The sequence below is a fragment of the Pipistrellus hanaki genome (genome assembly GCF_964339955.1).
Source record: "Pipistrellus hanaki genome assembly, chromosome: 8".
Classification (NCBI taxonomy): Eukaryota; Metazoa; Chordata; class Mammalia; order Chiroptera; family Vespertilionidae; genus Pipistrellus; species Pipistrellus hanaki.
In genome coordinates, this window is record NC_140510.1 from 55753666 (window position 1) to 55777862 (window position 24197).

Genomic DNA, 24197 nt, shown 5'->3' on the forward strand with positions numbered 1-24197 from the left:
TTGTTATAGGTACACTATTCTTTTTTAAAAATTTTTATTTAAAAAAAATTTAGTGTTGACATTCTTGGAAGAGTCCACCCCCACCCCCACTATTCTTATTCACTGTGAATATACCTTTTTTTTTAAATAGGGAAAAAATGAAGTGATATGTTCAAAAAATAAAAAGGATGAGCTCAAACATACAGAACAATTAATATAAAATAGTTAAATATCTTTCTCAATGGGAAAAAAAGCCACAATCTAAAATCTTTCAACCTTTCATTTTCTTTAATTTTTCTAATAGTACATTCTTTAAAAGAAGTTAACAACTTCAATTCCAAATATAAGGATTAAATAATGCAAATGAAAAGCTATCATTTTCAGTAAGCTATTGCCGAATTCCCTGGAAAAAAAGTACTCTTGTGATTGAACGGATGCAAAAATCCCTTAGAAAAGCTTCATTTGTTGCCTGTAAAGAGTCTTCTTAAGGTCACTTTTACGTCTAGACCACTCCCTTGTTTCAGTGAAAGAGTTTCGCTTGGTAATGGCTTGTGGTTCCACAGTGTTCGTGTGTGAAAAGCATAGACTAAGAGATACTACTGACACCGCTCCCATCGCAGATTCTGCCAGGAAAGGAGGTCTCAACCGTAACATTTCCCCTTATTTTCAGCAAGACACAGGAAAAGAAAACTCAAGTCCCACTTTAATCTTTACTCAGACGACCATTTTAAATGGCACGAAGAGGCTGCCGTGCTGGCGGGTACTGACCCCCACGGCCCAGTGTGCTTATCAAATGACCTGCAGGTTGTGGGTGGTGCCCAGCTGGGTAGGGATCTGCGGGTCTGCGGACGGAGGGAGGCATCGAGGCTGCTGGGGCTCCTGCGGCAGAGTCCTCGGGTGTCCTCCCAGAAGCAGGGAAAACAGCAGCTCCCAGACAGGACAGGAACGGAGAAAAGCCTGCGTGGCGATGCTCTCCAGGCCCAGCCAGGCTCCCGTGCGAGGCTGGCGCTCACTGCTGGGATAAGAGCGCACTCCTATTGGCTTTCATTTTTTCCAGACGCTTCACTAAGTGGCCATTGCTCACTTCCAGCTCTTCGGTTTTGTCCAGTGCGGAGCGGAGCTGGGAACAAGGAGGAGAGGCAACTTTGAGGCTTTGGCTTCCTCCAAACATAACAGGATTACCAAGACCACAATCCTACCGGAAACACAGTTTAACCTGGACCCACTGAGATCCCAACATCCATACTCACATGTGTGTGAATGCACGTTTTTTAATTTACATAGGTTCAGGATGCTGGCCTCATGGGCAACTTTCTCCTCTGAAACAACTAGGTCCCAGACATGGAATAAACTTGGGGATCATGGTGCCACAAAAGGTACACAGACGGGAGCTGACCCAGGCCCGCCAGAGGAGGTGGTCTCTGCAGCCCTGTGCAGCCAGGGGCAAGGCCTGTGCAGGCAGAAACCAAAGCAGGAATGTGCAAGGCCAAGCGGTGACGCCCGGGAGGGGGGCCACAGAGCCTGGAACAATCTGTGGTTCTGCTTCTAAGATGGGGGCTCGGGTCGTGGGACAGGTTAAACCCCACTGCCTTATAAGCTTCCTTTGCAGGAGTTTCCAAGTGAGGCCTGGAGCGTTCCTACAAATTAATGTAACCTCACCAAACACATGAATGGACAAACCACTGGAGTCGGCAGAAGCAAAAAAGCCCGGATTAGACTCCCAAAGACTGAACAGGTCTCAGTCGCCAGGTGTGCAAAACAGAACAGCTGTGCATGGAATCTTTAAAGAATAAGGACACAGTTAGGAAAGAGAGCATGTATGAGCCCACACCTGGGAAGTGTCAGGAATGAACACACTAAAAAAACAAAGAGGGGTGAACTGGGAGGTCCCTGCAAAAACTATACAGCAGGAAACAGAGAGGGGTAAGGAGACGAGGCAGCCTTTAGTGGGTACACGGGAGGTTGCAATGAAAAGGTCTGATCTCTTACGGGAGTCCCAGAGGGAAAGTGGAGAGACCAGGGATCGGGAATGACATAGGAGATTATGGTTAAAAATTTTCCAAAATTGAGAGAAAAGACTTAACAGTCAAGAAATGTTGACATCCCAAGCAGAATAAATAACAACCCACATGTAACACATTAGAGTGAAACTGTAGGAAATCAGACTGAGCTCCGATCTCGTGATGAGACAGTGAGTAACCCAGTGGCTGATCCCCCCACATAAGTCCTCTCTCTGCTCGCCCATTCTTTTCTTAGAATATTGCTCCCCATTCTTTTCTTAGAAACAGCCCAGAGCAGTTACCTCTCTTTGGAGTTTCCGTTTTTCAGCCTTCAGTTCATCTTCTATTTTTTCTGCATTTTCAGCAGCTGATTTATAACGTGATACTTGACTCTCTAACCTTATTACCTAAGAGGAAGGAAAAACCAGCTGCAAAATGGATTGGCCTGTTTTCTTTCTCCAATTGCTTTATTACATTTGCGATCAAAGGATATAATTTAATAAAACGGGAGAGTACACCATGCAAAGAATTACGACCAAGCCTTCTTGACTATTAAATAGGTTCTAGTCAAGCAAGCTATTTGTTCTTATTTTTGAGCAACCCAGGACTGACCCCTATTAGGGACTCATTTCTTCTCTGGCCCTAGTCCAAAAGCATGGCTCCCTAAGTGCTGATACCCTGCCGCCATCGTCCCCCTTTACAGGACGAATCTGCAGGAAAACGGGCCGGTCCAGGCAGAACAGGGCTGGGAAGCAAAGACTCCACCAGGCCCTCTGTTCCAGTCTGATCTCTCCCGGGAGTGGTGTGAGGAGGCAGGAGAGGGAGGAGGAAAGGCAAGAACTGAGACAGGAGTGAGAGAAGGAGGGTTCAGGGTGGCATTGCACTGCCTCTCAGAGGCTTCCATTCTGCTGAGATCAATGCAGGCTTTATAAAACTCATCACTTTCCATGTGCTCTCCTGTGTCCCTATAAAAACTCCAAAAAGTTACACCCACGTGTACACAGTGGAGTGGAGAAGAGTGCCTGCTGTTCCCTCTCCCTTTGATTCCGACACAGCTCACAAAATTTGCCCAACATGCTAGACCAGTGGTCGGCAAACTGCGGCTCGCGAGCTACATGCGGCTCTTTGGCCCCTTGGGTGTGGCTCTTCCACAAAATACCACATGAGGGCGAGCACATGCAGTGCGATGGAAACTTCATGGCCCATGCGCAGAAGTTGGTTTTCGGCTTTCAAAAGAAATTTCAATCGTTGTACTGCTGATATTTGGCTCTGTTGACTAATAAGTTTGCAGACCACTATGCTAGATGCATGAGTGCTCACAAGGGACCAGAGAGAGCTGGTCCGGCTGGGAAAGAGAAAGAAGCCAGAGGCGAGAGGGCATCCCTGAAGGAAGCATTAAAAAAAAACAACATATTTTTAGAAATTATTTTTAAAGAAAAAAAGAACAACCCTCCCTGGCTACATTAGTTACATCCTACAGCTAACCATCTTTTACAATGGGTCAGTATCGACTTTCACAACTCAAATCCCAATAAGGACCTATTTTTCCCTAAGCTCTCTCTTTGTAGGAAATGCATTGAGGATCTTTAATTTTGGTGCTAAAAATGTCTGCTGCTTTTTGTCCTCAGCCTTTCAGGGGCGAGGTCTGCACACATCGGAGTAGGTGCCCGATACTGCTGGAGCGTGCACGTACATTTTGTTCTAGCGCAGTTATCTCTTGCTCAGATTTTGCAAGTTTAAATTTGAGGTCGCTGATCTGTCTGTTGGCATCCCCTAAAGGTTGAAAAAGAAGGAAAATTTGTTAAGCTCTTGGGCTTTGAAAATGTCGAAACAATAGTTACTGGGAATCAAGCCCTTACTTCCTCATCGCCTTATAAATGTGTTAAGTCCTGGCCTGTGGCCCCCCAGGCGTCCTGAGCTGAGATAGGAGGGCGCTCTCTCCATGGGCCCAGGCTGGGAAAGTGCCCGGGAGAGAGTGCACCTGTGAGCAAAGAAGACAAAGAAGTGGTGGGGGAAGAGAGAGGGGAGAGACTGGGCCTAGTTATAACCCCTAACGCCCCTTCCTAGTTTACTGGCATAGAAAAATTCCTTCCAACTTTCCATGCACTCAGCAGGCCAAAAGGCGGCTGTATCCAGCACAGTAAGTGATTTCCTGCAGCACACCCTGTGGTGGCCTCGCTGGGCACGATTTGGGGCACCTGTCCTGCTTCTTGGGCTCACACAGGAACATCCATGCCTCACCCACCTGCTCATCCTGTTCTATCTTACTGAGAAATGCCTCTGCTTTTGCAATCAGGGCTTTTGGGGGTGTGGGGAACACTGGGCTGTCCTCGCCAGGGCGGTTTCTCCCCTCCCAAACAAGCACGCCAGCACCCCACACGTCAGAGTGGTTACCCCCGCACGAGGGTCGACATTTACTTTGCAGGTCCATCACGTGCACGTCTGTCCCGTTCTCTAAGACAGCGTCCTCAGGGCGCAGCAGGTCTAGCTTGCCATTCTTCTGTCTTTCTCCCAGCTGCCCTTTGAGTTTCTTAATCTGAAACACCCACCGAGAAAGGATGTTAATTCCTCCATTCCAGTCAGACAGAAAAGCTGGGCCTACAGCCTGTCAAAGGAAGCAGCAGGCAGAGGAGAAAACCCATGGATAGAACTGGAAGTTGCCTTACAGCTATTTTGCATGGATGCCAACGAGACATAGGTTACATAAATAAGCCCCAGAGAAATGCAGACAAAGGTTACAATCCATGAGGAGAAAGGGAGTCTCTCCCTTTTAATAAAGGAATCAACATAAATAAATAAACTAACTTCTGCCAGTTAGTGCTCGTCTCAGAAACTAAGTATAATGAATGAAAATGCCATCATATTTACAATTTCAGGCATGGACTGTTATGTAACTTGGTGAGAAGTTATTCAAAGGCTGATGTTCCTCTTGAATTCAGGAGGAGATTGTACATAAAATCCTATATAGTAAAAAGCTAATATGCAAATCGACCGAATGGTGGAACGACTGGTTGTTATGATGCACACTGACCACCTGGGGGCAGACACTCACTGCAGGAGCTTCCCCCTGGTGGCCAGTGAGCTCCCACAGGGGGAGCACGGCTCAGTCAGAAGCCAGGCTCATGGCTAGCAAGCGCAGTGGCAGTGGCAGTAGCCTCTCCCACCTCCATGGCAATGCTAAGGATGTCTGACTGCCAGCTTAGGTCTGCTCCCCATAGGAAGCAGGCCTAAGCTGTCAGCTGGACATCCCCTGAGGGCTCCTGGACTGAGAGAGGGTGCAGGCCAGGCTGAGGGACTCCCCCACCCCCACCCCGAGTGCACTAATTTCATGCACCGGGCCTCTAGTACTTTAAATGTTTGTCAGTGTTAGCAATTCAGGGTGCTGTTAAGCTCTGCTTTATTCTCTAAGGAGCCAGGGAGGGCATCTGGAGCCTCCTAGGCGCAGAAGTGCTGAAACCGAGTCCCCACCAGACGAGTAATGTTAGGCAGTGATTTGTGTGCTGCCTCCCCAACCCAGCACACGGCCGTGGCTCTCTGAGACCTCCTCTCTAAACCTCGTATGACTTCAGACGGATAAAAATTTTCAAGAGCCCGAGCTGGCGTGATCGTTGTTTTTAAGCATGATGCGTCAAGGGTCCTGACAAAGCAAGCAGGAAGGATGGGAAGGTTCCTGGTTTCAGGCGCCCCACTCGACAACTCGTAAAGCAATAAAAAGGTTGTTACCTGTTCCAGTAAGCACTCCCGTTCGTCAACAAGCTTTTTCAACCTAATGTCTGAAGAAATCAGAAAGACACAGGTTTAGGGGGGCTCTGTGGACTGCACCTGCAGCAGATGGCTATACGGGAGAATGAGCACTCGGGTTAGTGAAACTGAGGATGAAGGTATTAAACACGTACCACAGCGAATGAGGCCACACACAGGGCAGGGGAGGAGTTCGCCTCCCAGCACATGCTTGTCTCGTCAGCGTCCGACCGCATGCAAATGGGCTAATCTTCTACTTGGGGTTAGCATGCAAGGGCTCTAGGGCCAAACCACACTGCAACACAAGATCTCACAGGCTTCATGGTTTAACGTCATTAGCAAGATACAAACATACTGAGCATCACCATGACACATCGCCGGGGTTTTCATTAGCCCACACGTCCTGAGTGTGCCCCCAGAGGTATTTCTCTCAGAGGCTCACCCAGGCCCGAGTTTTGACTATGACCACAAATCATACTTTGCTGACTACATATGTGCTAACCCACTTGTCAAACACTTTTATTCTTTTGAGGAAGAATGCATGAATAATTAGGTTTCTGTCCTTCCTCCCACAACTTAGATATATCAGGATGCATAAACATAAGCACCCAGAAATCTCCCTGAATGCAGTGTTCAGTGCAGGGGGGATCCACAGCTTGCAAGGAGTGTGGGGGTTTGGGCCAAAACCTACACCAGCTTCAAGGAGAGCTGGTGTGACGTGATGAGAGAGCGATGCTCGTGTATGGTGCACCCACACTGTGCCAGGCACGGCCACCAGCCTCTCTCGCCCATGGAGCCATGCGGGCGGCTCTGTTATTCCGTCCTAAGACCCAAGGCCCAGAACAACTAAGCAACTTTCCAAGGCCTCGCCACCCAGCCTCAGGGCCTCGCCCCAAGTGCATCACTGCACTGTTTTTCCAAACCTAAACTCAGACCTCAGAGCTGGGCCCGGACTCCCTGCTGGAGCGTCCTGTACCCGAGGGACCAGCGCTCTCACACTGCCTGCTTTTGATCAGCCATGTGAAATGGAAACAGTTCATTTAAAATGCACCTCTGTTTTCTTTTAAAAAGTCACATAGCCACACTCTAACCCAAGTTATACGCTCACACTAATTGTCCAAACACCCCAAGTTGTTATTTTGGAAGGCACAGTAACAAAATAAACTCCAGAAAATGTTAAGTACAAGATAATTTCATGATCCTTTTGAACTCCATTTTGATTTACCCACAGTCAAATTGCTTCTCAGGGATGATCCATTGTTTTCCTTCTATAAACCCACCCACCCAACACTGAAAAAAAATTTATAGTTATAAACCCAGATTTCTTATTCAACATCACTTTTCATTTTATCTTATCTATTTTATATTCCTATGTACAAAATCCCAGGCATCATAAGAAACTCTGGATATATCAGAAAGTGGTCTTGAAGCCATTGACATCTGGAAAAATGTTAAGTCTTTGAGGTAAGAGGGACAGTGGACAAGGTGAAAGGGAAAGAGAGGAAGGGTTTTTCTCCTGAAAGACAAAGTTTTCCCTTTGTATGTATGCTCATCACACTGAACAAGCAAGCACACATGAACATACACACACACACACACACACACACACACACACATACACACCCATTTTCCTTCTGGAGCCTGGATGCTCGGAGTAAATCTTACTGGGGCGTTCATGGTGGCATGCGAGCTAAGATTCTCTCCTGGGGCAGGAGTCTAGTGACAGAAAACAGAAATTCCAAACTATCTAACCCCCGAGAAAGAGCATTCCAGATCCCTGTGACCATGGGGGTGTAAATGATCAGGTCATGAACTGGAAATACTAACAGTACAGAAAGTTGTCAATGCCATCCATCTCATTCCTAAAACCTCACAACCTTTACTACTTCCCAGCCTTTGTATATTATAAAATCGCAACCTATAATTCAAATCTCAGGTCCCGTTCCCTTTTCTTTACATGCACCCATACTGACACTTTATTTTTGAAGGAAGATTTACTTCTACATACAGTAGCTACATTCTGCTTTGGGTCGAGAAATGTGCCAGCTTTTCTATGTGATCAATGTGCCCCTCCCTCTGCTCTGTGCTACGGTGGAACCTCTGTGGTGTTGGTTCCCCTGGGGATGTGCTTGGCAGGGTGTGCCTGGATTCTTTCCCGAGTCTGAATCTTTCGACACCGGAATGTTCCCAGGTTGCTAGGAATACCCCGTGCCTTGCTAAACCTAACAGACCTAAGGTAACCCTTCCATCACCATCTAAGGGCCTCCGTTGTGAGCATCAGTTACTATGCTGGACTACACCGTCACCTCACACTTGGAGCAGAGGAGCTGATGCTCACAGTGAAGACTCAGGTGACCAGGAAATGGTTTGGCTCTTCAGAGTCCTTCTCTTTGGTGGTCCACTGCCACGCAGAGCTGGGTCCTGTCTGTTTGATCACTGCACAGGGCCCTTCCTATATGAAGTGGTGAACAACGTTTACTCAGGAAACACGTGACTAAGGGAAACTGCTGGCTGGCGGGAGGGATGGGAAGTTTACCCTCGTGTCCGTAGGTGTGCTGTTAAATCACCTGGGTGAAGGAGGAAAGAGCGTAACGTGGCTTAATGATCTCACACTGAGTGAGTTCAGCCCCAGAGGCCTTGGAGAGGAAGGCTGCTTCCCAATGTGCATTCCAATATGAAAGCAGCTTTGCTGAAGATAGAGACATCAGCTAAAACCTTCCCAACTCCTCTGCCGCCCTTGGACTTGATTCTCCAGCAAGCCTCAGGCTTTTCTGTTCATAGGCACCCGTGGGCTTCAGGCAGCCCCATCACCCTCCACTCAGGACCCTTATGCAGAAAGTCATCGTTTACCTGCCGTTCTCACCACACTCTTCAAAGCGCGCTAAGTCCTGGCCCACGGGACGGAGATCTTTCTCCTCAGAGCCACAGCTCCCAGGCGAGGCTGCGGGGAGGTCTCCGCGGTCCTCCCCAGATGATGCAACTTCGGCCCATCTAGATGCCGGGATCCTCTGCCCCTGTCTTGTGGCTTGTCCGGGCCAGGGTGGCACTGGGTGCTCAGGACTGGAGTCCCTGGTGGCCACGGGCCCAGCGGGTAGTGATTGTTGGTTCTGAGTTATAGAGCACCAAAAAGGCACAGCGCTGCCACGATGTGCTATTGAGAGGGAGGAGGGCCAGCTGCAGGTGTGTGCCCCTCATAGGGAGAGCTGAGATGCTAGATGCCGGGAGAAAAGTTCAGTCCTTACTGATGAAGGGTACTCAGCGGGAGTCCCTCCCGGGACCCTGACAGGGAATCAGTAACTCGGAAGTGGGCACAGCCTCACAGGTGAATTAGGTGCGATAGCAGCCAAGGTCAGAGTCCAAGGAGCCAAAAGAGTGGAACCACAGGCTTGTAAAACTAGAAAAATGTCTTTATTTCAAATACATGATAACAAGCTGGCCTCACATTTTATTGAGGCTTTGGTCTTTTTTGCACTCAATTACATCTTGTAACAGTACGATGAAGTCATAGACTCTCATAAAGTGTTAACAGCATTCATAATGTTCATTACAATTATTTTTCAATTTCATGTTACAATTATTTTAAAAATTATCTTTTATATAGGAAATATATATTTTGTTCAGGAAGACCAGAACAAGAACTTTCCAATAAGACTATACGGAGACAAACAAATGCAAACATTTATACCAAAATACCAAAAGCGATTCAGCTATTGAAAATAACCTGTCATAGTCTAATTAGCAGTTTGCTGGAGGACAGTACTCTTTTCTATTGGTCTTCTGAATAATGATTAGACAAACAGAAAGAGAAGTGATCTTAAGGTTTAAAATTTTTAGAAATGATTCTCCGCACCCTGATATTGTATAGAAAATGCAATTTCAACATAACATCTCTTCCAGAAAATAATTTAAAAAATCTTTATGTAAAACGACTTGGATAAATAATTGGCATGAAGTGAAGTAAACATCTATAAAATAAGATCTGGCCAGTGTTGCTCAGTGGTTAGAATGTCAGCCATCACACCAAAGGGTGCAGGTTCCATTACTGGTCAAGGGCAAGTACCTGGGTTGCAAGTTTGATCCCCCGCCCTGGCCGGGGAGCGTGTGGGAGGCAACCATTGATGTGTCTCTTTCACATCGATGTTTCTCCCCCCCCCATCCTTCCCACCCACTTAATTTCTTTAATTAAAATGTATTAAATTTAAAAAAAGAAAGAAAAAATCTATAAAATAAGCTCAGGTATCATGAACAATGAACTCCACAGCATTAGCTGAGATAAAATCCTTAGATGAGGTAAAGGCAAATAACAACTCCCAGGACTTGAAGAGGTTCATTATCCCTAAAGTGATGAGCTATTGTCCTAAGGCGCTAATCTCATCACTCAGGGACCTGCGTGATGTTTGGCCGTTGATCTCCTTTTTAAATAAAATACCATGCAGGTTATCATGTACATATCAAAAGCAAATATGAAAGCACGTATATTTGAATGAGACAAGTTAATTTACTCATGATGTAGGAATCCTAGAATGCTATCTGGTCATTTTAATTAGATGCTGATATATTTGGTCAAGAATATCCACATTCATATCAGCCTAAGGCAGGCATGAACTGTGTTTATTTTGATTATAGGCAGAAATATAAACAGTGTATGTTATTGTTTGATACTACTGGAATGCTCTCAGTTAAAACTTAACATGATAACGAATGTGTCTTTCTTTCTAATCTGGGTGATAACCCTAATAAAATATAAATCTACAAGTAACAGTCTATAACTTAGAGTAGTAGATAACGCGGTGGCCGATTGTCATACGTGTCTACCTCCATCTAGAACATCTCACCAGCGGAGCTAACGGACAAGAGTCTGTTGCTTGGACTCAGTAGCGTCCTGGCCCCTCTCTGACTCCGCCAAGCCTCAACCTATGACAACGCGCAGTCTTCTTTGCTTTTGTCCTTCTCGCTTCTGCCCCTTGTCTCTTCTTTGCACTCTGAATGGGAGTCCCCTGACTCTCTTGCTGGTGCCGAGTCATCGTTTTCTAGACTAAGGCTACCTAAAACCTTCCTGACGCCCTGGCTTGGACACTCGGACACCACACAGCCCCCTGTGCCTTCTGTTTGAGAGGCAGCGTTAATGTCCTCGGAGGGACTTTCACTTCCGAGCCGGGCACTGCCAGGCACCTCTTCATTCTCTGGGGGACGGCTGGGAGCAGCTCCAGCTCCTTCAGCGTTAGCTTTTGTAGCTCCTTCCTCTGACCCCTCAGCACTGGCCCTGGAGCCTGAGGCCTGAATGGTATCGCCTTCAAACAGTAATGGTTCTCCATCAGCTCTTCCTTTCCCCACCTCGGTGTTGACATCACCATCTTCGTGGTTCAGTTTTCCAACCAAATCCATCTTAGGGTCTTCTGGAAAGCCTGGGCTTTCACTGCTTCCGGCCACAGTGTTCTGTTTGTGATTTCCAGTGACCTCATTTTGTGTGTCCACACCTGATTTTTCATCAGGAGAGTTTACCTGCTTTTCTTCCTTAACTTCACTTAGATCTGGGTTCTGAAAGGTTAACTCTTCCTTAACATCCTGAGGGGTTTCTACAGGTGCTGGTGACTTTTTCTTCTTGTTTTTCCTTTTCTTGTTTTTTGTCTTCTTTGGGGATGAATCCAACCCTTCCCCCTGTGGGTCGTTCTTTTCTTCACTGGGTTCTCTCTTGGCCTTTACTGTATGTGCACCTGCTGCCTCCTGAGCACTGGCTTCTGGAGAAGAGGGACTGGCCGGGACTTCTGTCTGGACTGGTTTCTCACTCAGGAACCCTCTCCCCTCATCCTCTTCCTCACTGTGCTCCCCCCCTGCTCCTGTGCTTGGAACTGGGACCTCCCTGGGCTCAGCTCCTTCCTGGTTGGTGAGCTCTTTCTCTGACCTTGGGCCCAACTCCTTGGGGACATTGACCACACATGTGTCATGACTCACTGTGTCATTGCTATACCTTGGAGGACGGGAGGCCACTGTGCCCGCTGGCTGCTCCAACCCAGCTAGCCCTGCCTCCACCGCACCCTGGGAGCTGCTCTCCTTTTCAACTTCAGGTATTTGCACAGGAGCAGGTTCCTGGTGTGGTTTTGTGCTAACCTCTCCCAAACTGGTCTGAAAAGCTTGCTCTTCTTGTTCCTGTTTTTCTGCAGCTTCTTCACTTTGGTTTTTGATATCCAAGGCATTCCGGCTGCCCTGCCCAATCACAGGACCCGGGGTTTCACCATCTGGTTCACTTGAGCTCTTAGCATCTGGGGTGCTTGTGAGCTCCCTGGACTCAACCTGCTCTGCATGTTCAAGGAAGGATGTGCTCTTTAGCGCTGGGCTTTGAACCTGTCCCTCATTTGTAGCTAATGTTCCTAGGGAGGGGGCACTATCTTCAGAGGCTTTCCGTTTCTCGGCACTGTCACCAGGAGGCAAGACCTCAGTGTCCACACAATCCTGTACGGGCTCCTCTTTGTGCTGTTCCCGCTCAGTATTTTGCAAGATTTCTCTTTTCCCCACCTTCTCCACAATTTCATTTTTCACCTCCACTGCAGTGGCTTTTCCTAAAAGACCATTGAGAAAATTGAAGGGACCCCATGATGCGACCACTTAATATACATGACAAGGTAAACACAAGTTCTCATCCCCACCCAGCCCCGCTCCTCGATAGAGTCAGCACAGAGTCACCCGGAACAGAAGCCCGCCAGCTCTGTGCCACAAAGCAGCCACCGCGCCTGCCCACAGCCACCGGCCAAGGCCATGCCACCACCTCACGGCGAGTGGCTGCTGGTGCCCTCTCGTGTGAACTGATTTTGAAAGGTGAAGTTAAGTTTTAACAACTAGAAAGAGCTTTGGATCAGGCAGCCGAACAATCCAAAAGGATGGGTTTTAAGGACTTCAGGCTGGTGTTCCCCATGCTCATTCCCAAATGCACATCTGACATCACACATTGTCAGCTCTCAAGCTGCACTGTGGAGCCCATGGCCCTAAAGGCAGCTTCCAACACTCCGTTTGTCTTAAAAACTCAGCCTCTGGGTCAATCTTGAGGAAGATAACTTTTGCAATAGCGTAAACAAGGTAAAAAAGAAGCCCACTCTCCCCCACCTAACCGCTGTCTCCTGAGAAAGCGGCCTGTGCCCTCCACACTTTCGCCCCGTTCCCTAAGGGACAGGGAGCCCCAGCGGGAGGCAATCTCTCACATTAGGATGACCTCTTAGCTAAATAACAAATGACTCACCTATTAAAAATTATGCATTAACAAACATGTCACTGCTTTGGAATGAAGTTATAGTTTGGATTCTTCAAACAAACAGAACCGCAGCATATAAGATACCATGTCATTGAAGGTCAAAGCTTGACAATTTCATGACCCCGCGGTCTCCACGGTGAGTGCGCTGACCCGGCGAAAATGGGGAAAGTAGGAGGACTTCCGTTTAGGGTTAGTTTTGCTTCACCCTTTGAAGATTTCTATCAGTGCTTGTTTTAGAATGTACATTTTCTATTAATGAAACCTTATATGTACATAAGCTAAAAATAGATTATATATTGGGAAGTGCCCACAATTCTTTACTGATAGTGATTAAAGAACGTTTGAAGACACTTATAAAACTGGTATTTCTGGTTCTTTAAGTGTCTGTTCACAGCTATTATCCAAGACTTGCAAAATGTGTATTTGAACAAGAGCAGCGTAATCAAATTCCTAACTGCTCAGCTAGCTAGTACAAAGGAATGGTGGATGCTAACCAGCTTATGTTCTTTCAGCAACCTTTACACAATTAACAGAGCTGGATGTTCCTTCAGTGTCATACAGTGAGGCACCCTCTTGGAAGCAAGCCTGAGGGTTTTGCATTTCCATAAATAAAAGGAGTAAGATGAAAGGTTCCGAATGGAAACAGCAGTCACGGCCTGACCCCACTCTGGCCGCACGCTAAACCTGGGACACTCAGGTGACCAGTGAGGCCGCACGTGATTCTGAAGCATTATCCCCAGGCCAATTATTATGACAAATATTAATTGGTGAGCCTTTCAGATATTCCTGCAATCTACTGGGATCCCAGCTTATATTCTTTCAGAAGCAAAATTGTGACATACATGGAAACGTCACCTCTGACAAAGGGGCAGATATATCCAATTCTCACTGGTAAAAAACACCATACTGGCCACCAGAGCCCTGTCCCTCCCCCTCTCCACCAGGGCTGTCTGTCCCTCTTAAGTGCTACACTGAGATGGCAACCAAGATGTCCTCTGTCACAGCCTCCACTTGCTGTCCACAGACACCTTATCCCCTCAGAGCATCTCACAGGATGTGCCATGTTGGCTTGCAAAAATGGTTGACAATTTGATTTACAGCCTCTGCTGTTTTCCTCTTTGGACAATTCCGTAACAGAGTAAGTTAAAAAGCCATCCTTGGCACGTATCTGAGGAAAGCCAAGTAGGCGCCATCAAAACTGTCACTTAATTTTGAGACTATTTTCCTTGTGATCACAGTCTCCTGTGGCAGCTCTGAGAAGCAAGAGACACATATCCCCAGCCATGGATGGGGAGCACTGATCAGAGGTGCACACCAGACAACACGCGTGGGTGATCACATCGTGCGCAAGGAACTCCATGACGAGACAGGACAGGTGGCATGCGGTGACTGTTAATGGGCAGTGATGACCGCTTGGACCCTGACAATGCAGTGAGGGTGAGCCAGTGCTGCCTGGAGGTGACAGGAGCCACAGGAAAACACGGACTTACCGAGGGTCCCGTCCCCCGTCGCCTTGAGGGCATTCAGCTCTTCTTTTGTCATCTTGGTAGGACCTGGGTATCCAACGCTATTTAGGGTGTCTGAAGTCTCTCCATTGGTAGCCGTTTCTGAATTTAGGATTATTCCATGTTTCTAGAACAAAAACAGGCTCGTCATAATACTCAATGACTGATGTAGCTTAAACTCTACTTTATTAATAATAATTTCAGAAGAAGCTATTTTTCCCCAAGTTGAGGGAAATTCCACAGAGTCAAGAAGAGCTGGGCACCATCCTCATGGCTATTCTATCAACACACAGATCTGGACTCTCCTGCAAAGGCCGGTCCTCCCGCAGGCCCAGCCCATGTCCTGATGTGTGGTGACCGGGCGTTTTCAGCGGGAGCCCTTTTAAACTGGAGGCGACGCCTGCAGGCTGCCACCACAGGAAGCATCGAGCAAGTCATGGTAAGGTGAACCTGACTTTTAAAACCCCAATTGGATTCTTTACAAAGAGATACAGAGAAAAAGAAATAAATGTGTACATGTTCTGAAAGGAGTGATGACATTTAAGTTAAGGTAGGAATTAGGAAGTGGCTAGAATGTTTGGCATATTAAAAAGAAATATAACTCGCCATGGCCAGTGTGGCTCGATTGGTTGGAGTATTGTCCTGAACGTGCGCATGTACGCGCGTGCACACGCGCGCACACACACACACACACACACACACACACACAAACACACACACACACACAGTGCAGGGTTTGATTACCAGTCAGGGCACATGCCCAGGTTGCAGGTTTGTTGTGAGATGGTGCAGGAGGCAAGGGATCAATGCTTCTCTTTTGCTGTCCTCTCTCTCTCTCTTTCTCTCTCTTTCTCTCTCTCTCTCTCTCTCTCTCCTTCCCTCCCTCCCTCCCTTTAAAATCAATAAACAAAAAGAAATTTAACTCTGGCTCACTCCATAGTGAAACACTTTAAAGCCAGCTGTGCCTCACGACTCTAGGATCTCCTTGCCCCAGCTCCCTCGTGTCCTTGGAGGGATCCCCAACACTGCACTCACAGCCCTGGGGGAACTTGAGCCTAAGCTCAAGCCTGCGCTTTCTGGTTCACTGCTTTGGCCTTGAGCCTTGGATATAGCAGCCACACTGACATGTCTCCTTTGACTATATGAGAATTAGCCCATGGCCGTGCCCTGCCTCAACACTGCCCCCTCCAGTACTCACAGCCCACCCAGAGCACTGGCCCCCCCTGCTGCATGCTGGGTGTTTTTATTCGGTGTCCAGCTAGCAATCAAAGACCCCTGGACACGGCCAGATAGAACATGACTTTCCTGCAAGCCAGTGGGCCTCAGAGTACAAATGGCATGAGCCTAGCCCACACTATGTTCAGCTAGAGAAGTCCCTACAGTTGAGCCTTTGATATAACTAACAAGTCCACTCTCTAACTTCAGGTAGGACCCTGGAGAACTCATTAATGAGCATGGGAAGCACTGAGACAGAATATAAAAAAGTTCCTGGAAACCAGAGTTGCTTTCGAGCTCAGATGTTTGTGAACATCTAGTCATGAGCAGACCCCACAGAACTCATTTCACACGTCTCTTCGGTGTCAGTTAACCTCAGATTTGCATTGGTTAACAGAACGAAAATCAATGACATAAAAGGGATTAATGCCGGCAGACACACACACACACACACACACACACACACACACACTCCTTGCTGAGAATCCCAGGGACTTTCTCTTTTAGCTGTTCTTGGGCTTCATACCTTTAGCTCCTCTTTCAGCAAGACTACTTCTTCTCTAAGGTCATCTCGTTCACTCCTGATGGAATCAAAGAACTCTTTCTGCCTCTCTAAGGCCTGAGCGTGCAGCGGAGCAGGGAGAGAGAAATTCACACAGGTAAGCAGGTGATGTCAGAAGCAGAGTAAAGAAGAGGCTTCTACTCTGTAAAGCGCTACAGTCGGGGTGTTGGATATCACATGCTCAAAGACAAACAAAACGCCAGCAATAAACTCTCCTCCAGTTCACGACAGCCGAGCAATGCTGCTGCCCATGCTCCTGAACGGAGGCCCCGGAGGGCTGCCTCTGCGTCATGTTCTTGCTCAGTCCGGTTTCACAGCCATGTTAGAGGACTATCAGAGGCCGGTGGCCTTTAAATAAGGCGTAAATACAGAAGAGGAGGAAATGCTGAGGAATCCCCAGAGACAACTATCAGGTGTCCCCAAAAATATGTACACACTTCACCACTTAATTTTCAGGTTTAACTGATTTGAAATAATGGGTGAAGCCAGACTAAGCTTTGAACAGAGAAAATTGGTCTTAAAGTGACACTAGACTTTTTTTTTTCAATAGGGATACATTAATGATAAAGTTTATGGTACCAAACTGGCAGCAGTCGATGCACTGAAGGCACACAAATACCAAATGAAATGATTCTTGACATTTGTGATTCCATCGCTTTGCCTCATTAGCAGTGCCTGGACCAGTTTGAAAACAGGAGTTGATAAAAAATATTATTCACTTCTGTAGATTCTTTTAAATTTTGAAAATGAACTGTATGTTGAAAAACACTTATTTTATAACCATTCAAAGTGCATATACATTTTTGGGGGACACCCTGCATTTTAGCAATTGAGACTATTTTTCTACCTGGATTCCCGGCGACTGTTGGCACAAACACGAGGTGGTCCTGAAGCAAACAAACACACGCATGCGTGTACATGTGCACGTGCACAGAACCCTGAGTACGCGTGGACGAGCGAATCAGAGTGAAGACAAGTGCGGTGTCACACTGCCAGAGCTCTGATGACTTGCTCTAGGGTGGGGATTGTCACCAGACCTATGTGGTATCACGGCCACCACGTCCCGGAGCTCCTGCCAGGAAGCACAGCAGGTGCCGGGAGTGGTCCCGTCCTCCCCCTCATCACACCAATGGGCAGGGAGGGAGAGGGTCTGAGGACTCTCTGGGGAGATTTCAAGCACTTGCCACCTAACAGCCTCCTCAGACCCATTGAGAAAAAGCCCCAAGACAAGCGGGGAAAGGCGCACACGAGAGTGCCCGAATGCCCCCTCACGGAGTGTCTCCGTTGGCCAGGCCCTTGGCTCGTGCTGAGAAAGCGAGACTGTTCACGTGGGAGGCCAACTTCCAACCCGGAGTTACTATCAGTTTGGGCGAGTTGGAGTTTGCTGCATGACTGAGTTTGCATCGCGTGGGGCTGCATGCATACACATCCAAGCACACAAACGATCTTAAAAGCATTACATTTGCTAAGCAGACAGCTTGTTTGAACAGATTTTCAAAGATTTGAAAGCCCTACCCCTATCTTTTTTTCTTTCCACTCTATCGTCTCCTGAAGATCAGAAATCTCCCTGATATAACTCGCCTGTTTCTGCTGCAGCTGTCGGATTTCCTGAAGAACAGGAGCAGAGAGGAAGAGACAGATAAAGGGTTAAACAGAAAGCAGTCGCAGTGTGGACCTGCGGAGAGTTGGAGAGTTGGAGTGCCAGGAGCCAGCAAACAGAGGGATGCAAGGGCAGCTTCTCACTAATGGAGAGCTCACTCTCAAAGGCCAGCAGGGCTCCGGGTTCTACTCCCAGCGTCCCAAAGCGCAGGAGGAAACCCGTCTGGGGGGATTTCTCACTGAGAGGCACTAAAGTTCTGATCAAGCTAAAAAGGTAAATATCAACCCTGTATGTTTCCTATTGGCACTGTAACAAATTAGCACAAATTCAATGGCTTCCAATAACACAAATGGCCCGGCCAGCGTGGCTCAGTGGTTTAGCGCAGGCCTATGAACCAAGAGGTCACAGTTCGAATCCCAGTCAGGGCACATGCCAGGGTTGCTGGCTCTATTCTCAGTAGGGGGAGTGCAGGAGGCGGCCAATCAATGATATTTGCTCTCTCATCATTGATATTTCTCTCTCTCCCTCTCCCTTCTTCTCTGAAAACAATACAAAATATATTAAAAATGTATTCTAACAGTGCTGCAGCTCAGAAGTCCAAAATGAGTCTTACAGGCTGAGGCCATGGGGTGGGCAGGCCTGGGTTCTTTTCTGGAGGCTCCAGGAGAGAATCCTCTTCCTTCCTTCTTTTAGCTTCCAGAGGCCCCCAATTCCTTGGCTCAGGGCCCCTCCTCATGTCATCCCTATGTCTGCCTTTGACCTTCCTGCCTTCCTTCTGTAAGGACCCTGTGACACACAGGAAACCTAGGATAATCTCCCACCCCAAGATCCCCTCTGCCGCGGAAGGCAACATTTTCACAGGCCCCAGGATTAGGATGCAGGCATTATTCCGTCTGTCCCGCTGCCTCAAAGGACCACCCAGGAATGAAATGAGGCACGGAGAATCAGCCCAAGCTCTCTGTTTTCCAGAAAACCCGTGGCTTTAGCAATGAGCCAACAAAAGGCTCCTGAGTCACAAGGGAAAAGCAGAATGGAGAGCAGCTACCCACCTCGAGCATCTCCTCCCTCTGCTGCAGCGCGGCTTTCACCTGGGCGAACTGGAACTGCAGCAGGCTGTGCGTGTGCTTCTCCCGCTCGAACTCCTGCGGACAGGAGCAGGGCGTCAGGCGGGGGAGTCAGGTTTCCCATTGGTTGGGTTACGCCCCCTCGATTTACCCCTGCCTTGGAACCAATGACCTGGGACCACGTTAGCGCGGTGTCCAAGGCCTTCTTAACACCATGAACCCATTTCTCTGGGTTTTCTGGATAACACCCTGTAAATTTTACTGTAAAATTAGAGAAGTTGATGGAGCTGACAGTGTTTCCTGGTACCTCTCTAGGGGTAATGCCCTAGGAAGGGTCCCCGAAAGGGGAGTGGTGTTGTCCATGGAGCTGGCTGTGCTCTGGGCCCCAAAAGTATCCCTAACTTTGAAATATGACAGGGACTACCCTTTGGGTTAAAAAGGGGGGCTAAATATGCCTACTTTGGTCAGTCCATCTCTTTAACAGAGGCTGACCAACTCTGTCCTCCAGGGACCAAACAGAAAAGGTGGGGGCAGCCGAAGAGCTTGGCCGTATTCTCCCTCCCCCCGCCCCCTCGCCAACCACAGACCCTCCCCTCTATCAGATTCACTCCAGAGACCTGGCAACATGGCTCGCTGTGTTCCGTTTGATTCCCAGTAGGGCACATGCCTAGGTTGTGGGTTTGATCTCCAGTAGGAGGCATGTAGGAGACAGCCAATTAATGTCTCTCTCTCTTCCTCTCCCATCTTCTCTTTCTAAAATCATTTAAAAAAAAAAAAATAAACACACATACATGCATTGAAAACTAAAAAAAAAAAAAAAATTATTAAAAAGAAAGCTTAGCTGAAACCAGTTTGGCTCAGTGGTAGAGCATCGGTCTTCGGACTGAAAGGTCCCGGGTTCGATTCCGGTCAAGGGCATGTACATTGGTTGCGGGCACATCCCCAGTAGGGGGTGTGCAAGAGGCAGCTGGTCGATGTTTCTCTCTCATCAACGTTTCTAGCTCTCTATCCCTCTCTCCTCCTCTCTATAAAAAATCAATAAAAATATATTTAAAAAAAAAAAAAAGAAAGCTTAGACTTTTATGGAACCTGGAAAACACCCCCCACACCTACACTGACACACCATATATGTACATACCATATACCAAGTACATACATTTACGTATCTGCTCTACCGTTCCTCACTACACTGAAGCTTACTTTGCTTTTCTCCTCATACTGCCGCCGAGACTCCGCCAGCTGTTCCTCCAGCTCCAGGAGCGTGTCCTTCAGGGTATCGACCTGGTACATGTAGTTCATCTTCTCGTTGTCCAGCTGGGCGTTGGAAACCATCGCCTTCTTATACTTCTCTTCCACTTCCGCCAGCGAGTCCTGCAGAGCCCAGGACATATTGTTGAAATGATAGTAAGAAAACAACAACAAAGTTCAGTTCAGCATTCTTAAAAACAAAAACAGCTCAGCCCTAAATTTCGACTTTCTTAGAGCAAATGAATCAACACAGGAAACACAGGGCAACTTCAAATGCATAGAAATTCCTCCTTTTCGATGTGATCAAATTCTCGTCACCCAGGAGGTTAGTTATTAACCGTGCCCAGGGATGAAGATGGTTTATGTAGTCCCAGGACCAGGGAGACGCCCGATGGAGATGGTCTGGTCACCGGCAGTGAGTCCCAGCCCCACGAGGCAGCAGCTGCCTGGAGCAGGTCAGGCTGTTCAACAGGTTTCTGAAGTAATCAGCCAAGTTACGTGGCGAGAACTGGGGACCGTGCCAGCTTCTCTGGGAGAAGCAAACCCCTGCCCCGAGCTACCAGGGATCCCTGTCTGTACCCACGCACCAGGAAAGGATGAAGTGGAACTTCAGATTCTCCACCCACAGGAGAACTACACAGGCACATGGCCTCAGGGGGTGGGCCCTGGGGAGGGCCGCCCAGGGAAAGGGTACGCAGGGCCCTCACGTGGCTCCGCCCTCAGAGGGCACGCGACCCAGACAGCACAGTGGCATTTAGATCCCAAAACAGAGAGCAGGGGAAGGCGCCTTGGGAAGGCAGGGAGAGCAGAGTGCCCGGGTATGAGCCACCTAATGCTAACGAAGGGTGGTGCTGCTGGGTCAGCTGTCAGAGGCCAGTGCTGGGCTCACCTGCACTCGCAAACCAGGGCATCGATTTTGGGTGGGACCAGTGATCCCTGGGCTGCCTCACTGGTTTCCTTCTCATGAGTTAAAAGCCAGGGTCTGAATTTTTCTTTTTGAAAAGAGGTGACAGATATGAAAGCTGTGTGATTTGTCACCCCTGTGACACTGGGGGGTACTTTCTGAAGAGCTCGGGGAAGTGACAGGTTCACCATCTATTGCTAGGTCATGGTCTGCCATGGCTGCCTCATAAAGACAGGGCACAGACCCTGACTGTTCCAGGAATGACAACTAAATGTCCTGGTCAGAACAATAGAGGGACTCCACACCCTAATACTCAAATAAACCCAGCACGAGGCCCATTCAGACACCGCTCCAATCAGTACAGTGTTACAACATGCAAATGCTCGGTGTTTCAGAGCATGGCCACAGGGACTGTGTCACCGCAGACATCAGATATGTGCCGAGGCAGGTGAAGGAAGGCGGTGTGTGCATGTAACCGCTATGGGAAGCGAAGAAAACAAAAACCCTTCTTCGCCTGTCTGGCAGCTCCTGGTTTTCAGCCAGGGAGGGGGGCTGCGTGAGGACAAGGCGTGAATCGGGAAATGTGTTAGTAGACTTTTCTCCGTTCAGAGGCTGCACAAAGACATGCTGCATGCACACACCATGTGGCATTTGGAGCCTGGGGCGTCAGTAGGGTTAGCAGCGCTTGGAAGGTCTCCCCGAGGATGCTTTTAGGTTAAACTAGGTTAGTGTCATCAGCCCACACGCCATCCACTGGTACCTTCATCTCTTTCAGCCCCTGCATATATTTGCCTTCCACATCCTGAATCTGGTCCTTTAACTCACTGAGCTCCTGGGGGCATGGCAAGAAAGGCAAGTGGTGTCAAGGGAGAGGCGGACAAGACCACCAAGACAGAGGCGAGAGCTTCCTGCTTCTGGGGGGCCTCCTCTAACAGTCTGAGCAGTGCCTTCCCTCTTCTCCTCCACCCCCTCCCCAGTATGTTTTCGTTGACTTTGGAGAGCGAGGAAGGGAGAGGAATAGAGAGATAGAAACATTGATGAGAGACAGAGACATCGATTGGCTGCCTCCTGTACAGCCCCTACCGGGGATGGAGCCCACAATCCAGGCATGTGCCCTGACTGGGAATCGAACCAGGGACCTCTTAGTTCCTGGGCCGATGCTCAACCATGAGCCACACCAGCTAGGCCCTTCTTCGTCGCTGTTTTTTTAAGTGTTGGAGAAAAAGAAAAGACATTTCCATGTTACAAAGATTAAAATTTAGGTGTGTTCTCATATTTTCACACAGACTTGATAAAATTGAGGTCTATCTCACATGCTATATTTGCATAATTTTGTAAAACAGGCAAAAGAGCTTCAGAAAATGGAACAAGAAATATTCCTTGTGGTTAAGGGCTCACCCCAGCTCCTAGAGTCCTGCTCTGTGCTGGATACAGTAGGACACCGGAGGCAGGAGGCAGCACCGCTGTGCAGGCACCATGAAGCCCGTCCCACTCTGTCCCTCCTTCACCACCACTTCCCTGCGCCTGGCGTCTGTGGGAGCCTGACGCTCCATAAGCACTTGTTGAACAAATGACTGGTGCTCACAACCCAGGGGCAGAGACAAATCCGATGGCAGCAGACAGCAGCTACGACATCAGTGGGGCGTAGGAGCGAACAGAGTTGCAGGCGGCCCGGGGGTGGCCCAGGGGACGTGAGGAAGAACAGCAAAAACCACTCTGATGAAGCACAGGAGTCGCCAGGCACCTTTCAGGGGACTGGCCCACCCCCGCGATACTTAATCGCTTCTCTGGCCTGCCTGGCGAATGGGCTCCCAGCGGCTCGGAAAGCCCCATGGCAGCTGGCTCTCTTTTAATTATTAGAAAGCTCTCGGAGGACACACTGCCCTCTGCGTGGGCTCCTTCAGATGCAGCTACTTTCACAACAGCACCACATTCCTGACTCACACCCAGGGGTGAGGATGGCCCAGAGAAAAGTGCCCACATCCCAGCGGGAGGAGAAATAGCCACTCAAACAGCGTGGTGAGGTCTCCTCCCGAGGTGTGTGACAGAGAGAAGGAGGGGGCAGAGGTGTGCAGAGGGCAGGAGGACACAGTGGCCCAGCACCTCTGTGCGGCGTGGTGAGGACCTGCAGCCCAGCCTGGGCCCAGGGTGCACACAGGCGTGCCCCAAAGCTGAGAGGGGAGCAGGGGCCGGGTGCAGTGGGCCCTGCTCGGCGGGGCAGGCAGGGACAGCCCCCTGGGAAGACCAGGTCTGTGCTGGGTCTTGGGATTACCTGAACACCTGTGTATGGGAAGCAGCGGAGACAGGACTGAGAAGAAATATCTGGCACTTTAGGAATTAATTTTTTTTTTTCCCCTTTGGGGACAGATTTGAATAAGGGGTCATGAGTAGGCAGAGTGCGTTACCTTGATCTCCCTAATGGACGCCTCCGTGTCGATGGAGATGGAGGTGTCCCCGCTCCCCCTCCGGGAGGAGGTGCCGCCCAGCGAGGCCAGTGTGGCTGCAGACAGGCCGGCCAGGCTACGAGACCCCTGGAGCACGGCAAGAACCAGACACCATTTTAGACAAAACCAAAATCACCTGCACGTCTGCAGTCACGGGCCCTTCACCTGAATTCAGGTTCCCGCTTGGAACCTCGTCCCTGGGCTGGCGGGAGCCAATACAGACAGCTCCACACGGAGGGGCCCGTGGAGCCTGGGACCTTGCATTCATCCTACCGTCCGTCACTGTGCGGAGGGTTTAACGCACAAACTGGAAGTGACTCCCGGGACCGCCCCCCTCCCAAAGGTTAGGACGCTGTCTGGTGGCCCACACACTGTCCTGTTCACTCACATTATTTTCTTGTTAGTTTTACCCATAAATCCTGGGACCCACTAGGTTCATTAATGACATAATATAAGGGCTTGTAGAAAGTCCTCACCTTCTCGGTGAAATCTTTTTCTGGTCTCTCTTCAACCTAGAGAGGAAAACGCACAAATATTAAACACAAGCATGAAATGGATCATCGAGATGCAGGGTCAGCTGATGCTACGATAACACAATAGTTTCCTTTGTAGTTTAAAAACCACTCTGCCCATGAGACCCTCCGATATGATAGCCTCTGCCAGGTGACACGGACACCTGTGCCCACAGCAGC

At 48.7% G+C, this 24197-nt stretch overlaps 1 protein-coding gene across 50 annotated transcripts in view; it reads right to left on the reverse strand.

Annotated features, from left to right (window-relative positions):
• Positions 1-246: 246 nt before the first annotated feature.
• LRRFIP1 (LRR binding FLII interacting protein 1) overlaps positions 247-24197 on the reverse strand; it is a 111595-nt gene continuing 87644 nt past the window's right edge. For 20 of the 50 annotated variants that reach the window (XM_084892749.1, XM_084892727.1, XM_084892738.1 and 17 more), the window contains 9 exons: positions 23982-24017; positions 23467-23592; positions 21822-21893; positions 20110-20280; positions 18895-18987; positions 17761-17853; positions 16210-16302; positions 14454-14595; positions 9107-12277 (listed from right to left, as the gene is read on the reverse strand). In XM_084892749.1, coding sequence (XP_084748875.1) covers positions 10635-12277; positions 14454-14595; positions 16210-16302; positions 17761-17853; positions 18895-18987; positions 20110-20280; positions 21822-21893; positions 23467-23592; positions 23982-24017 — 2469 coding nt within the window. In that variant the 3' untranslated portion in view covers positions 9107-10634. Of the gene's footprint in view, positions 1100-2281; positions 2387-3672; positions 3753-4397; positions 4516-5702; positions 5753-9106; positions 12278-14453; positions 14596-16209; positions 16303-17760; positions 17854-18894; positions 18988-20109; positions 20281-21821; positions 21894-23466; positions 23593-23981; positions 24018-24197 lie in introns of those variants that run through there. The other 30 variants (XM_084892731.1, XM_084892750.1, XM_084892733.1 and 27 more) reach the window with 12 other exon arrangements.